At 34.4% G+C, this 16788-nt stretch overlaps 1 protein-coding gene across 2 annotated transcripts in view; it reads left to right on the forward strand.

Annotated features, from left to right (window-relative positions):
• The first annotated feature begins 6816 nt into the window (after positions 1 to 6816).
• The window catches only part of LOC142348644 (acetylcholinesterase-like), a 53785-nt gene continuing 43813 nt past the window's right edge, over positions 6817 to 16788 (forward strand). The window contains exons 1-2 of one of the 2 annotated variants that reach the window (XM_075400068.1): positions 6817 to 7273; positions 10776 to 10914. In XM_075400068.1, the coding sequence (XP_075256183.1) occupies positions 7111 to 7273; positions 10776 to 10914 (302 nt within the window). In that variant the 5' untranslated portion in view covers positions 6817 to 7110. The remainder of the gene's footprint in view (positions 7274 to 10775; positions 10915 to 16788) is intronic. The other variant, XM_075400069.1, reaches the window with a different exon arrangement.

The raw sequence follows: 16788 nt of genomic DNA on the forward strand, positions 1-16788 counted from the left end.
CTGCCTCTTGATTGGACATTGATTTTGATCAATATTTTGCAACTTATTTCAATTGAATAACAGAAAAGCCTAGCTTTGGAAAGAGATCTCGTCCAATGATGGGTCGGTGACCGTCTTCCACGACAGTTACATCAACGCCCGTGGCTATCCAGTCATTACACTTTATTGATGTATTGATTACACCGACAATCTTGATTATATCATTAGAAAAAGTTTTCAGATCATGTATTTCGGATGACTGTACCCAATAACTTTCTTTGCATTCGGACACTTCTGTGTCCGCCAGACTTTTGTTTACAATAGTGCAGACGCTTCCCGAATCCACCAATGCTTTCGTGCTTGTATTTCCAATACAAATGACTAAATTTACGGGTTCTACCTCACGGGTGTCGGTTTTGATGGAAATTGCAGCTACACAGTTATCGTTATAATCATCGTAATCGGAGTCGTAGTTGGCATCGTAAATGCTCTTCTGCTGTAGAAGCTTGCTGATATTGTTAACTTGTTCCGCCGCCGTTGTTGAAGTACCTATTGTAGCCGCCTCAGAAACCGAGTCATCTACATAGTTTACTCTAGGTTTTGGTTTACTAGATTGTTTTGATTTGCGACAAACTTTTGCAAAGTGATTAGCGATTCCACAATTTTTACAAGATTTTCCTTGGGCAGGACAGTTTTGTCTATGAGAAGGAGTCCAGCCATAGCCACAATTTGGGCAAATCGTAGGTTTGGCAAACTGGTTTGTCGGTGCTCGGGTTCTATTCCACGATCCTTGAACATTATTTATCGATTGACTTGAATTTTCATTTGTGGTGTTGGGAGTTGGAGTTCCAGAGATTTTCAATTGGTTTTGTATTCCCATTTCAATGTTCATCGCAACCTCAACAGCTTTTTTAGCCGTCCGTGTTTCTTTGAGTAGCTCCCTTTGGATCTCACCTTCTTGCATATTAGCAGTGAAGACATCCCGAATGATCGACTCCTCGTGACTTCCAAAATCGCAATTTAGAGACAACTCTCGAAGACACCCGTAGAACTTTTCCACCGGTTCTCCTTTCATTTGTTTTCGAGTGAGAAATGTGTATCGATCAAATGTGATATTTCTTTGCTTAGTGAACACCCTATCAAGGCATTCCCAAAGAGTTTTGTTGTCACTCTATCGATCTGGATGCTCGGTTCTTGCGAACCAAATATTCGTCTCCCTTCCATTCTCAAGCTGAGGTATGTTAGAGAGACTGCTTTGCTATCACAATACTTCCAAGGTTTTTCTCCACACAGTATGCCAACAAGTTCTATTTTTTGACATCTATTGAGCCACAAATTTTTGAGCTGTTCGTTTCTGGTACGTCGATCTCGTTCACTTTGAGCTGTGCTATTTTCGACGGTCATCCTCGTAAATAGGTTCTGGGGGTAGGGTGACCTTGTCCGGAGGGTCGTCAAGGAAAATGTCAATTGAAATTCCTTCTTTAGCCATGATAGCCAATTTGAGCATGATCTGCCATCTATCCCATCGTAATGGAGGTTCAAGTGTTGGTTTTTCCCAAAAGGGCTCGATTCCCAAGAGTGCACGTTCTTTAGTTGCTGACTGCGCCATGTGATATCTCTGACTGTAGAGATACGATTCGTGTCACAAATCCACTTAGAATTAGATGAATGGATTCGAGGTGCGAATCCAAGTTTTACTGAGTTATTGGATTACCACTTTTATATTTTAGTTACAATCGTGTTGCGATTGCAGACAAAATTATTGAGAGTGGAATTCCTCCTTAAATCCAACAGGATCTCGGTTAGTGCAAAACAGACTAGATTGAATACAACTGAATTCAGAAACAAGATTCAAGAGAATGAATAATTAATCAAAAGTGGGAGATGTGAACAATCTGAAATATTGACTTTTTAGTCGGCGGTAAATTACTTGTAGGTGAACTCTGACTCATAGCCTGACAAGGGCAAACATAAAATGATTTAGTACAAATTAATAAACATGAACTTAATATGGTACAACCGTACCACAGAATGGTAAGTGGATAATCTGAGATTTCATTTTATTATTCACTGACGTTTACTGGCCCGTTCTGTATCCATTCAACTTTTTTTTTACTGAACTTCGTTTGAATAAAGGACTTTATTACGATTTTATTGTCAGTTTGAGCAACTTTCATTTCAAATTTTTGGTTTTCTTATGACTTGTGGTGTGTTATCATTTTGTGGATACTGTATTTGGACCTCGGTTTATTGTACTCCTGCGAAATTTTAGTTGAGAGAACTTTACGTGTATCAAAAAAGAAACATAGATTTTGATTGGATGCTGAACTGTTTTTTTCTTAAGACCAATGATTGTTTTTACAGAGCCTTATGTGGGGGAAATTTATATTTACAAGTCTAAATTCATTTTTTAAATCTCAAACCAGGAGGCTCGGTAACGGTGTCTCTTTGTTTGAAGGTTAAGGCTTTGTTAAGCCTTCATTGTATAACGAATGAGGATATGATAGAAAACTTTGAAAAATTCAAACAATGTTCAAAGATAATTTTTGTGCTAATGAAAAATGCTTCCAACAAAAATCACTTAGTAAAAAAATAATGCCGCATTACAGCGTGGATGAGACCGACCATTATTAAGACAAACAACAAGATCAAATAAAAAACTTAATATCCAAGTCAAAGTAGCTTCAGATAACAACGAAGCTAAATAAATTAATTTTTACTTCACTGGAAAAAACATGGGACCAGTCCGTAATGAGACTCGGTAACAAGTAGACAAAAAGAACAAAAAAGCAGAAGTTAAGAGATACTTTTATATAATTTTCGAAAACAATGAATTTCGAATAACGAAAACCATTTGATATCAACTGAAATCTGTTAGTAAGTTTAGGTTCATTCATACCTCCATTAGAAAACATTGAGACCTGTCATATATCATACGTCTACAAAATCCAAACGACAAGTACAGACAAAACAAAAATTCAATTAACTTTTGCGAGAAAGCGGTGTCGAAGCCGTTAAAACCATAATCTATTCCGTAAAAATTACGGAACAGATATAAAAATTGCGCCTTTTTCGAACTCGACTAGTATGATATGTGAACTCTGAATAATGAGACTACGTAACTATTGGAAAAAAGAACAAAAAAGCAGAGTTAAAAAAATACATTTGCATTTTTCGTATAACAATTAATTGCGAAGTCATAAAAAATAAGCTATCAACTGAATCTTTAAACAGGTCCATTTATTTTCCCAAAAAAATCATTAATATCTGTTTTTTTTAGAAGACGTCACATGTCCACAAAAAGAATGGCAAATGCAGACAGAAATCAAAAATTAAGTGAATGTTTTGAGAAAACCGAGGTTCGACAACATTAAAACAATACGCAACGCACCAAAAGCATTATATATGTACAATTGTGCTTTTTGCAACAGCAATCTTTTGGTAAGTGACCTGTATTTAATGAGACTAGGTGAAGAGTACACAAAAAGTAGAGGAAATTTTAAATAAATTAGGTCCAATTATTTTTCGAGACATTTGATTTCAAAGTCATGAAAAACTTTAAACATCAACCGAAATCATTAAATATGTTCCTTTGCTGATCAAGAGCAAGTGGTTAAAATCTACAATTGGCCAGGTTTTTTAGACGACTACATAAAAAACATACGACAGATAAAAATGAATAAATGCATTAGACACTGTCGAAGCCATTAAAACCATGATCTGTTCACTGAAAAAGCTAATGAGTTCGATTGCATTAGACACTGTCAAAGCCATTAAAACCATGATCTGTTCACTGAAAAAAGTAATGAGTTCGATGTTTCTTGAAGGCCAATAGTGGGATATTTGACCTGTCAATAATGTGACAATACAAGAAAAGAACCTCAAATGTGAAAAATGTCCAAAAATCGAAACCTTTTTTAATCCATTAGTGAGACGACGCGACTTGTCTTTGCAGAATTTGATCTAAAAGATGACAGAAACGAGGATTATGTCAACAGTTGTTAGGGGTGTAAATCCGGCTTAAAAAAGAAGTTTGTTTTGTGTCATTTTTTAAATGAAAAAAGGCTAAACTTATAGCAAAATTTTTAGCCAAAACATTGGAGCATACAGTTCCGCATCACTGTTTCAGAGGTAAAACCAACGACACTATCGTTATAAATTTTAACTTATTTTTAGCAAAATTGCGTAAAAGTATGAAAAAGGTGAACGAAAACAAAGGAAATCAGTTAAATGTTTGCAAATTTAAAACTCGATAACTTCGTGGAAAAAACTAAATTCAAATTATTTTTTTATATATTCCACGCTGTGCGGGCTTGTTAATGATACCACTAACTCTCAACCATCTATGATGAAAATACCGATCGGCGAAAATTGACAGAAAAAAACCCATTTGAGTATATAGTTCCTCCCCCAGTAAAAGGGGTCGAAACAACAACTAAATAAAACAACCACTTTGCACCAGTTGACAGTTAACATTATGTGGAAAAATTTGTGTTTCGTTGTACAGAAGTTAAGTATATCTTTGATCACTCTTTGACTGTCTGTACATACGCGCCAAAAATTTGCGGAGTTTTGGAGTTGTTGAGAAAATGCGGTTATGTCATTGCCATATAAAAGTTTTCCCTACACTGTTAAAGTGTGGTAAACCCGGGTTGAAGTTTCTTTGATTTCATACAAGATCATATATGATTTCATACTGTCCATACTTGATTTCTTAGTACGATCCTTGTATGAAACCAAAGAAATCATATATGATCCTTGTATGATTACCAAGAAATCATATATGATCCTAGTACGAATACCAAGAATCATACATCTATTTTTTGAAAATCTGTAACAATTTATCTTTTTTGTTTTCATTCGGTAGGTCATCACCTATATGATACCCCGGCATCACATTGTGATCCGCCAAAAGACCCTAACGTACAATATCAATTGAAAGTTGGGCACAAAATAAAAGAGTAGGTCCAAACAGATAACAAAATTTTTGACATACTCTGAAGCCAGTTAATACATATAAAAGCTCACTTATAAAAAAATTAATCAAGAAAAAATTTTGCTTATCACGTCAAATTTGTTTTCTGAATATGTTTAAACCACAAAGTTATTCTTTTAGCGCACACAAAGAATCAAAAGTGGATTGCAAATGCGATATAATAATTTACTAAGTCCTCTGACTACATTATACGAGAATTTGTGGCACCAGTCAATGTATTATGTGTCATATATGACCTTGTATGATATCCAAGAAACTTTTTCAACTTCAATGGAAAATCAAGATTATACAGTTTTTAGTCTTTGAACTTTTTTGTATGATCCCTGTATGATTTCTAGGAAATCATATATGGTCCTTGTATGACTACCAAGAATTCATACAAATCATATATGACCTAGTATGATTACTAAGAATCATATATGACCTAGTACGAAATCAAAGAAAGTTGTATGATCGTTGACCCGGGAAGTTATTTAACGTTAAATTGTTCATAATAGATAGTTAGCACTCCAACAGAACGAGTTTCTCATCTGATAATTTCTACAATTTTTTATTGCGTTGTTAATGGCTGGCTTCGTATGATTGTCGTCCATTTGATGTCAACATTTTCTTACATTTGAGTCGAAAATAGTTCGGTGCTCATTTTAAAAAGTTAGTTTAGCTGCGGAAAGCAACAAATTTTGCTACTTTTTATTTCAATTTTTGGATTTGGTTATACGAAACCAGAATCAGGAAACAGACGTAAATCATAAAAAATTTTAAGTTCAGTCCCAGTTTGGAAATAAGTTTATGCAAAATAATGGAATGTTCTCTTAAATTATCCTTTTTGAAGCAAACCAAAGTTGCACAAAATGTGTTCTAACATTTTGATCAATCAAGACCAATAAAGAGACTATCTTTTAAGGTGTTTTACGACCTCAACTTAAAATCGGGCACATTTAATTGCACTACTCCGCGTGCATGGCCTTAGAAAAATTGTTCAAGTTAATTTAAAGCAACTTTAGCCCAAATAGCCTGCCGGGTAGTTTTACCTGCGCGGGCACAACAACACAAAGAGCATTTCGCCTTTGTTTCGATCTTTCATGACGGCGCAAATCTCCGGGCTTCGAGATAAACTTATCCACCCCGGATTTGTGCGGGTCTCTACCCAATTTGGTTCACGCTGGGGAAAGCGCCGTGCCCAATAATTTCACTCTAGTACATAGTTGATATTCGAGAGATCACGGCGCCGACCAGTCATTTAGCCCAACTGGCTCTGGAAATTTTGCCATCCCAGGTAGAGTTTGGCTATTTATGTTTGATATTATAAAACATTAAAAAGGGGTGTATATCGCTATTGAAACTTTTTATTGAGCCATACAAACCGTCATCAATGTAAAAATAAGCATTTTTTTCTGACTTCGGTCATCAAAAAAAAAATTTGTTCACGCGGAAAGAATATAGATCCCCGTTTTTAGCATGAATCTTTTTTCACTTTAATTTTTCTTCCCATTTTCTCATTTTGAAATACTTTATTATGTGAACATTTTCAAAATTTACATCTTTAATGATGACATGTTTACAGGTTTACGATTTTTCCCTTCTTTTCAATGTGTACGAAAATTTTAGATTTCAACAGTTTTTTCATTAAAAAAAACAATGCTTGCGGGGATAAATGACGACCTTTTATGACCCTTTCTTTAATTTTATCGTAATTGTGAGAATTTTAGGCAGAAAAAAGTGGAACATTTTAAGCACATAAATGGTTTTTAAAGCCTGACGTAATAAAACATAAGTATCCTATAAAAGGTGTTTATGACTTGTTAGAAAATCTGCTAACTGCAATATTGCTACTTGCGTTTATAGATATTCTTAAGGCATGACAATTTCAACATATTTCTTCGTGTACATTTAAATTTACGAACAAGCAACAAGACTTTTATACTGCTATCGCGTTTTCATTTTTATTAATATTACCTATGCTTAATTTAATAAAACAAATTCCAAGGGCTTCAAAATTACACTCCAAGTTAAAATTGTAAATTTGTGCTTTTTGATACGAGCACAAATCTGTTTCTTATTACTAGTTATATTAGTTATATTTATTGAATATTGAAAATGCTGAGGCGCGTTAAACTTAAATATCGGGTCAAGTCATGAAATTTTATGTCTCTTTCAACCATCGTTTTCAAAACTGTAAATTATATTTGATCATTGTTTTCTTTGTATTAAACAAATTGTTTGTCTTGGGCCAAAATGGCGGAAGTTACCGATTTGTGAAATTTATTGATAAAATATTTGGTCTGGGTCACATAACAGGTAAGATTAGTACACCGCTATAGAATTTCAATTGAATTAATTATCGATGCTCATTTTTATTATTTCAAAATAACTTTAGCAGTAAAAAAAATACAGATATTTGTTATTAGTTAACTTGTTTTTCAGTCATTTAATGGACCAAAACTTTAAATTCCTGCGCTGGGTGGTATGGATTATAGTTTGAAAAACGTGGAAAACGACTTTTTGTACAGGTTGTTTGTCGGAAAAAATTTTCGTTTTTTTAATTGAAAAAGGCTTGCTTCAGTGGTAAGTGGCAACTCTGTCTATTTCGAAAAGCTGTTGTAATATTGAGTAGAAGTAATTCGTCCATCTTGAACAAGAGTTGTTGATAGAGCGATCTATAGCAATTTCAATTAATATTTTTGCGGCTTTTTCTTGAAACTGTTTTTTTTAATCAGAAAAAAATCGTTTGAGCACAATTGTCTAGATTGAAAGAGTCAGATATCAAATTCCTTTATTTTCTATTTTCAAAAACTTTTCTCTCTTCAAAAATTATATTTTCGAAGAATCGGAGATTTTTTTCTATTTCCATAATTTTCTAGGAGATAATTTTCTATTTCCAATAAAGGAAAAAAGAAACAATAAAAAACAACGTTTGCTAGAAAATTCATTGATATTAAAAAACGTTCAAAATTTTTACTGAGTACGTTTTATCTTAAACAAATTATGTCATAATGTCTGCTGTGCATACTCAATGCGTTGTCTTTTTTTTATTATCTTTTATTTAAAGTTGTCTTTTCAAATGTTTTCCAGCTCGCCAGAGTAAAAGCAACTGAAATAACAGCGCTATGCCTGCTAGCGAAAAAACCAAAAACCTTCAAATTCAGATAATTTCCCAACCAAGGGCTATCATAATTTAGATTTTCAGCCATTTTAGCACTGATGCGTGAGAACTTAGGTAGCGACTGAGTTTGCGCTTGCTTCAATTAGTTTTATCACAAAAGAAAATTTGTCAAAATAATAAACTTGAATGATCCTCCTATTTTCCAAAAGTGCTGACGATTTTCTACAAAAGGTTTTTAAAAGATTATTGAAATGTAATCAAATTTTCAATATCTTATTTCTCATTTTTTTTCCTCAAATTGCCTTCCGTTATCTGCACAGTACCATAAGTTTGAGAAAAATCTTCAGGTCATCTACAATTTGGTTGGTCAGTCCGATGTTACAGACCAATAAATTTACTTAGATAAAAAATATGATTGACAAAAATGTTGAAAGTAAAATGTATCAAGAAAAAAAAAACATTTCAAATATTTTCATTTGGGAAAAAGGGGCACAGAATTGTTTAAAAACCTTAAAGTTTACCAAGAGTTCAATTTTGGCTGCTCAATAGATTTCAACTTTTGAAGGTTCCTCCTATGCAACTACACCAAATATTCACCAAATTTTGAGCCTCCAATTCTCAAATTTCTTTTTTAATCTTTGTAAAAATTTTTGTACGTTCAAAACTTTGAATGGAGAGACTTTCTATGACAACGTTGGCAATTTTTATGATTAATGACAAGTAATTTTGAAATCCTTTTGTCTTAATTTGTCGCATTTTTATGAAACATTCTTGATTTTTTATGCAGCTTGTATCAATTTGTTGAACTGCGTGGATTGAATCATTCGTGTTGTTAATTAAAACGCACCAGTCAATTAATTAAATTAAAACAATTATGTGAATTAAAACACAACCTGATGTCAATTTTTTTGAAAGCTACTTCAACAAATTGAGAAGTTTTCGTTTGTTTTCAGCAACACAGAAGAAATAATGTAGGTGCAAATTTTTTGAGTTCAAACGAGTGCAAAAATTATAAATCGCAATTGTGTTTTGAATGCCTATTTAAATAAAAACAACTTTGAAACAAAAACAACAAAATTTTTTAATAATAAAGTGGTAAAATATCTATGCATTGGCTTCTTGTCAGCTTTTACATCCAGATAAGAATTTGTACGGTTTTTTGAACCAACAGTGTTTGGGGACAGATGAAACATAACTTTTCGAAAGCTAAACAGATGTTTTTTGAGACTTCTGAAATTTTTTTACAACAATTGAAACGAAATTTTCCGAAATTTGAGCAGAAAACTCGTTTCTTTTGTACGCCAATAGGACTTCTTAAAGGGCATAATCTCTAAGTTTTGCAATTAGGGAGAGGAAACATTAGGAGTGTGGCTGCGTAAGTTCTTTGTACATTAGAGCCAAATCCGTAATGTATAGCTCGAAAAATACGCAGTTCTTCAGCAGCGTTGAACACAATTAAGCTATCTTGTGGAGAAAAATCATTTAAGAAATATTTTTGAGTAATTGAGCTCCAAAACGTATAACTTTGAGCACCTAAAATTTAAAAACGTATGTATTTACTTTGATCGTAGAAGTTTTCGCTGGGCTTTATGTTTGAGTCTAAAAGTGGACTTCAAAATGAACACTAGCTTAGCTAGAGTGCGTTTGGAATAGACGGTTGTTAATAATAAAAATTTGTTTTTCATTTGATTGAGCCTAACTGCTTAAAATGTGCAGCCTAATCTGCCATTCTATCTAAGCAATTAAAAATAGAGACAATAACATGTTTAATTTTCCGTCGTATGTCTGTCTGAAAATGCCCAAGTTGAGGTTCCCAGACCAAAGTGATCTCTGATCAGACCATCTGTGATCGCATTTTGCGCATGGTACTATCCCATTACATGGTCTGGAAAAGTCTTCGAGAGAACTTTAGTCTACTCAATGTTCTCTTCGAGCGCAATTTTATAAACACTGAAACAATTTTATAAACACTGAGTTTCGAGGAGCGCACGATTTTCTGATCCGAGGTCACTTTGGTCTGTGACGGTGTCATCACAAACGATTTTGATCTGGACTTAAACCTGGGTAGTAGCAAATTGTTGCCCTTATTACCTGCAATGTTCCACTGAACTCAATGGAACTGTTAAAAAACACAAACTTTTTGTTTACTTCACATACTGTAAGTCTATTTCACGTTCTCATCGCAAATCGAACAAAAAGCCTATTTATTTACAACATTAAGTGGGTCTGAAACAGAGTTTATAGTAGATCGTATAGGTTTAAATTTTCCATAATTCAACATATGGCATTACTGTCTCATATCTACTGCTCTAATACAGGTCTCAAATTGTGCAAAAAATGGATCTGAATTGAAATAGAGTGAGTAAAATTAGGAGTTTACGAGAGCTTGGAGCCCAATTACCGATTCAAATCAAATTAGAGACAAATTTGTTGAACAATAAACTTCAAATTTTTTGAGTTCGAACCATGCTATAAATTTTTTCAGTTCAATTGTTTCAGGTCTTATCACATTAGAATTTTTCTCTCATAGTCTTTCAAAATGATAAAGGTTGATCGTCACCAGGATAGGCTCCAGCAAGTATTTACGTAGGGAAATAAGACCCACCTCAACTTCGTGAATAATTGCATAAAGTTAACCCCTAATCTACTCACCTGTATGATGAAACTATGCGTGGAGTACACGTGGCAGTGTTTTAGGGAGTGTGAAGGAGTACAGGTATGAGGGGAAGTCCTACCTGGTGCAGGAGTACCTGGGGATACCCTACGCAGAGCCACCAGTGGGTGATCTTAGATTCAAGTACCCTACCAGAAGATATCAACTATCCGACACCGGGAGGTACGTAGTGACCATTGGTTATCTTTTGAAATTAGAAGATGTGACGAAAATCAGGCGCTTAAACTAGAAGGCAGTCATATATGTGGATTTAATTTGTATCTAAGTAGGAAACGTGGCACACCAAAGTTTGTAAGCTAATTGAGAAGTCGATTTATAAGAAGATAGCGCTGAATGACGTGGCCAATGTCCAAAAAATCAAGTATAGATCCTCGATTTAGTCGGGACCATGTTTTAAGATTCGAGTTCTAAGCGTGTGTGGAAACGAGTGACAGTAGGCTAATAAGGTGCAAATTTCCTTCAAATAAATTTCCTTTCTTACCGTAAAAACCTGGGGCAATCTTTCGTAACTCGATTCCAGGCCATAAGTCACTAGTTTCCACACTATAAGTAACTCATTTTCACGTCTCCAGGGTTAAAGTATCTAATTGTCAAAATAAACGATCCCTAATTGAAGCTTGATTTCAGAAATTTTGTTCTCGATACTATTAGTGCGTTAGGAAGACAATAAGTGGTTTGAAAATTACCCATTGCACTTTTCACAAGCACAACTGAATTTCGTCTCATTTAATTACTATTAAAATTCAGCAACAAAGTTTTAGGCCAATTACAAACTCAAAATGGTGGTTTCCGTGAATACTCAAGACAAAATGTAAGCCCTTTCCACCATATAAGTAACTTAATTCCACATTTTGCATAACTAAATTCAATCGCTGAAAATATATATGAATTATGGAAAGCGGGGGCACATTTTGGCCACTCGATTCCTCAAACCGCAAAATTTATTGAAACTTGGCTTTTTCGACATTGGCCGCCTAAAGTGGACAAAACTGCAAATAAAAAATTGATCTTGGTTGACTATTAACTGGCAAAGAAAAAATTTTTGTGCGACCGAAAATCGAATGTAAAACTAAGACCGATCCAATTTGGTCGTGAAAAAGACCGTCGGTTGGCTCACGAAGGAACGGCTTTCTACCGATTTCGGCAATGAAAAGACGTTCAATAGACAATTAGCAACCATCCAATTGTCGTATGCAACCAATTTGTTCATTGGCCATTTCACTGTTATCACTGTTATCAAATACAAAAACGATAACCTTTTTTAATCCTTGAAATGTTACGAAGATAATTTGTTCAAAATTTCATAACTTGTCTTCTAATAAATAGTAGACAACCAAAATATACTTTGGTTAGTGTGCTTCGAAAAGACAAAAGGTCAAAATTCAAAAAGTTGCTTCACTATATATATTTATGGGTCTACGTAGTGACTAGGTTAAGGATCTATATGATTAAAGCTCATTTGAATTTAGACAATTGCTTTACTTAAAGCCCCAAATACAGCCGGCTTACAGAGCGATATACCAGAGGTGGACCAAATTGTTATATTAACCAAAATTTGTCTGCTGAAGAAAAAAATTCATCTAAAAAATGTAAAAAATAATTGAGAAATTTCACGAAAAAATTCATTTTGCCATGCTGACTGCCAAGGTGTTAAATAAAAATGAGTGAGTGCTGAGTTTTACTAAATCTATCATAATTCTCACTTGAGGTAGACAATGTATTTTTGCCAATTTTTGCTTTTAGAAATGCTAACCTTTACAAGCCTATTACACAGCGTTCGTGAGCAAAAGGTTATGTGAGCTCCTTGCATTTCCCAGCTTGATAGGATTTTACCCTGATCTTAAATATGAAAAATTTTAAAAATGCGCTGGCCACGGTATGCTACTCTTTCTTTAAAAAATGTTTCATAATGTTTTATATAAAGATTCATTGTCGCCTCACAGATCAAATAGACAAAGAGGAGCACCAAAAATCATTTTGATTTTAAAATTTTTAGAAGTTTTGTATTGATGCACATTATTTTATTTTGTTACGACAAACGCGCAAAAGTGTTTTTCGTTTGTTTCTGCCCTCAGCGTACTGCTCAACATGGAGTTTTTGAGTTCTGCAATGATGAAAAGACTTTAAAGACTAATTTGATGAAAATCGGCCTTGAAAGAAAAACCGTCGGTTGGCTGAAGCGGAAACGGTCTTCTACCGTCGGTAAAGTTTTAATATACGTAACGAACGCTTATTTCAACCTACACTTTTCCTTGCCTTACTCAAAATCACAAAATTCAGCTGCCTAATAGAACGAGATGCACCAGATTTTTATTTTTCTACCAAAAAATTTTCTGGCTTAAGAAAAACAAGTCATCCCAAAAAGATATAGTTAATAGAGAGATAATAAAAAGATGAATTATAATTTTTAGCAAGATACCTCATTTTTCCAAATTGGCAGCCAAGGCACTCCTTGATTACATTGTGGGTGCTGCTGAGTTTTAACAAATCTACCTGAGTCCTCACAGTGTGTACTCCACCGTGAAGTTTTCGCTATTTTTGTCTGCTTTAAAGCTAGCTTTTTGCAGGCGTATAACTCAGCGTTTGGAAGCAAAAGATTATATGATCATCATACGTTTCCTAGTAGATCCTAGTTTGTGTCTGCTCTGATAAAAAATATGAGAATTTTTATAAGATGCAGTAGCCACGGTGTGATACTTTTTTAAAATAAATAATAGATATTTTCTCATAATTTTCTATTTAATCAAGACGTCATTTTTTAACAAGGCACCCTGAGTTGTACTTTTTCATTTCCTTCTGCTCTCAGCAAGCTGCTCAAACTGGAGTTTTTAAGCTATTTAATGGTGATGGCAACAATATCAGTATCAAAATTTACTTGTTTTTGCTTGAAAGAACTAAATAACTGAAACATGACGCCACATCGCACTTTTCAACAAATCCATAAAAAGCTGTATAGTTTTAAGATTTATAAATATAAAAATAGTCTATAAGTCTCTAAAATTAATAGGATTAATGTTTCAAGTTCAACGTTGAACTTTCTGGATTTTTGAAAAAAGATTTTGCTAATTTTCCCATTTTTCTAGAAGTGAAAACGGATTATTAAAATAGGACTTTGGGCTCGTGATTTGCTGATTTTCATTTCAACGTTCAAAGTATTTTTGCTGAAATTTTCAGTTCATTTTACCAATAAATTAAAATGTAGGGCTTAAAATCAATGAAGCGCGAAAAAGGTGTTTGTGCATAAAACAAGACTTCAAAGTTTTGCTTAGGTTTCTATATCATTCAAAAAGGTTGCATATATGAAAATGCTTAACGTATCTGATTGCATGCGAAAGACTCTTCATGCTCATTTTCACCCGACAATTAGGTAGAAAAAAAACAGTCGAAACGTTTCTTGTCCCGCTTCTGAATTAATATTTTGGGTCTGGTTCTACCGTGAAAAAATTGCTTGTTCAAACTGTTCCACTGGTGCTAAAAATTCCAATTTCACTAAAAAGAGGAAATTAATTAAATCTCGTATGCTAGACTTATTGGTCGGGCTTTTGATATTTCTAACATTAATTAGTGACGCTGCCTTTTTTCTGTACAAACCAACCAAAAGTTTTCTTGAGCGTCATAATATTTTCAGGGCCATTATTCTCAAACAGTCTGTTTTAATACTTCTGAGCGCTTTATAGAAGGCTTGGTCGAAATCATTATTTTTTTTCTCAAACTGACCTCTTTCAGATCATCAATCAAAACATCCTCAGAATTAGTTAGACAGTTCTTTTGAAAGCGTTATTGACAACTTGAGCAACGATTGCCAATTAATAATTGGATTTATGTTTCACCTTATTTAGCCCCCCTCGTTTTGTTGAGAAATGTACAACAAAGTGAGTTTACTAAGACTCGGAAATACTTGGAATTTCTTAAAAACAAAATACAATCTGACACCTTTTAGTTGCGTGGAATGAATCTCCGTATATGAAATGTTAATGCAAGTGCTTTTCAGGGTCAGTTGTGGTGCTAGTATTCAAGAAAGCTGGTTTTTTTAAAGGGAGTCAAAAATTTTGAAGAATAATTCGTCAGGAGTGCTTCCAAAACGTTTGCCCCCAGGTTCCTACAGCTTTAATATAGAAACTTGATCAATTTCTACCACAACGTAGCTTGCAGCTGAAGTTTGGTCTCCCCTGAAAGTCTGTCCCTCATCCAATATATATATATATATATATATATATATATATATATATTATATATATATATATATATATATATATATATATATATATTATATGTATATATATATATATATCTATATCTATATGTTGTGATAAACTATATGTTGTGATCTATATGTTGTGATACTAATTGTTGTGATAAACTTATTAAATAGCAAATTCTTTGCTATTTGATAAGTAGTGTTTCAGTTTAGCTTAGTGGCGACGAACCGGAAATATTATTGGGACTGCCCTAGAAAAGGGGATTTCAGAGTTCTGGTTAATGTGAAGTGCGTTCATAAGGAATTCCAACTATCAAAATCTTTCTGTTACCGTCAAGGAGAAATCAACGTGATTATCAAAAACAAGAGGTCCCGGTTAGGGCAGAAAAATCACGAATCATCTGAAGTCCCGGTTAGGGCAGAAAAATCTCGAGTAATTAGAAGTCCCGGTTAGGGCAGAAAAATCGTGAACATCAGAAGGCCCGGCTAGGGCAGAAGTTCACAAATATGGACAACAGTATGACTCTCCGCTCGTGGGCTGAGCAGACAACATGTGTTTTTTGCAACTCGGGAACACAGAAAGTTGATGAGATAAATTGTGCCACCTGTCATAAAGTTGCTCATTTAAAATGCGTGGGACTCGGAATGCCTGTGAAAGGACATATGCTCTGGAACTGTCTAGATTGTGGACCGCATTCTCTCGGTGCACTTACTGATATTGTGTTGGAGCTGAAACAAAAAATAGCTGCATTAGAAACTGTCCCAGAAGATATCAGGTCGCTGAAACTAGAGGTCACTGCACTCAAACCTAAATATAGCTCGGTCGTACAGCAAACAACGCAGAATGAAAGCAATTCTTTTAACCCTACCAATAGATCTGAAAACGGAATTTTCGGTTTTGAACTCGCAGGCCGAAGCAAGGCTCCTTTTCAACCTTTCAGGAGTCGTTTTAACAGCACGAACAGCTCAAAAAGACATAAACCGGATGACGAGAATGACGATGATGCAATGAACACTGAGGATTTTCAGGTGCGAAAGAAAACAATGCGACCCCAAAGGCAAAACTTTGGTACGAAGCAGAGTCATGATGATTTCAATGGTATCAAGAAAAAACCTTCTAGGCGACACATTTTTCTTGGGAGACTAAATTCAAACTGCACAGAAACTATGATTAGAAACTGGTGTTGTGAAAGCGGAGCCCCTGTACTCCACCTGCGAGAAATTACAAAGGAAGGCTCAAAAATGAAAAGCTTTCACCTAGTTTTCTCCGAAGAGGCCCATGAAACTATTATGGAAGACAGTTTTTGGCCAAGCAATGTGGTTCATGGACGTTTCTTTTTGAATGATGATGCTCGGAACTGGTTGAGATCACTCCCACCAGACCTTTCGAATGAATCTTGACTCAAAAATATTACGTGTGCACTTTTAAATGCACGTTCAGTCAGAAATAAAATTGAGCAATTTGAAGATGAAATTCTAATCAATGAATACGATATTTTCTTTATTAATGAATCTTGGATCTCCTCGAACATTGATGAAAATTGGATAATAAAGCAACTTTACTCCAGTTCAAACTGTTATGATCATTTCAATCTTCCGAGAACGTATGCAAAAGGTGGTGGACTCATTGCCATTTATAAGAGACACTTAAATTTAAGGCTCACTTCACATGGCTGCAATCCGTTTTTGGAATACGCATGGTTTCAGTTGAAAACCAACGAAATTGTTAATATTTGTTTGCTATACCGCCCACCAATTGCTAACTCTACTGATTTTTGGAAATTTCTCTATGACGAAGTGTTGCCATTTTCACTGGAAGGAAATGTAATTATTATGGG

The sequence above is a fragment of the Convolutriloba macropyga genome, chromosome 10 (genome assembly GCF_964194025.1).
Source record: "Convolutriloba macropyga chromosome 10, txConMacr16.3, whole genome shotgun sequence".
Taxonomy (NCBI): Eukaryota; Metazoa; Xenacoelomorpha; order Acoela; family Convolutidae; genus Convolutriloba; species Convolutriloba macropyga.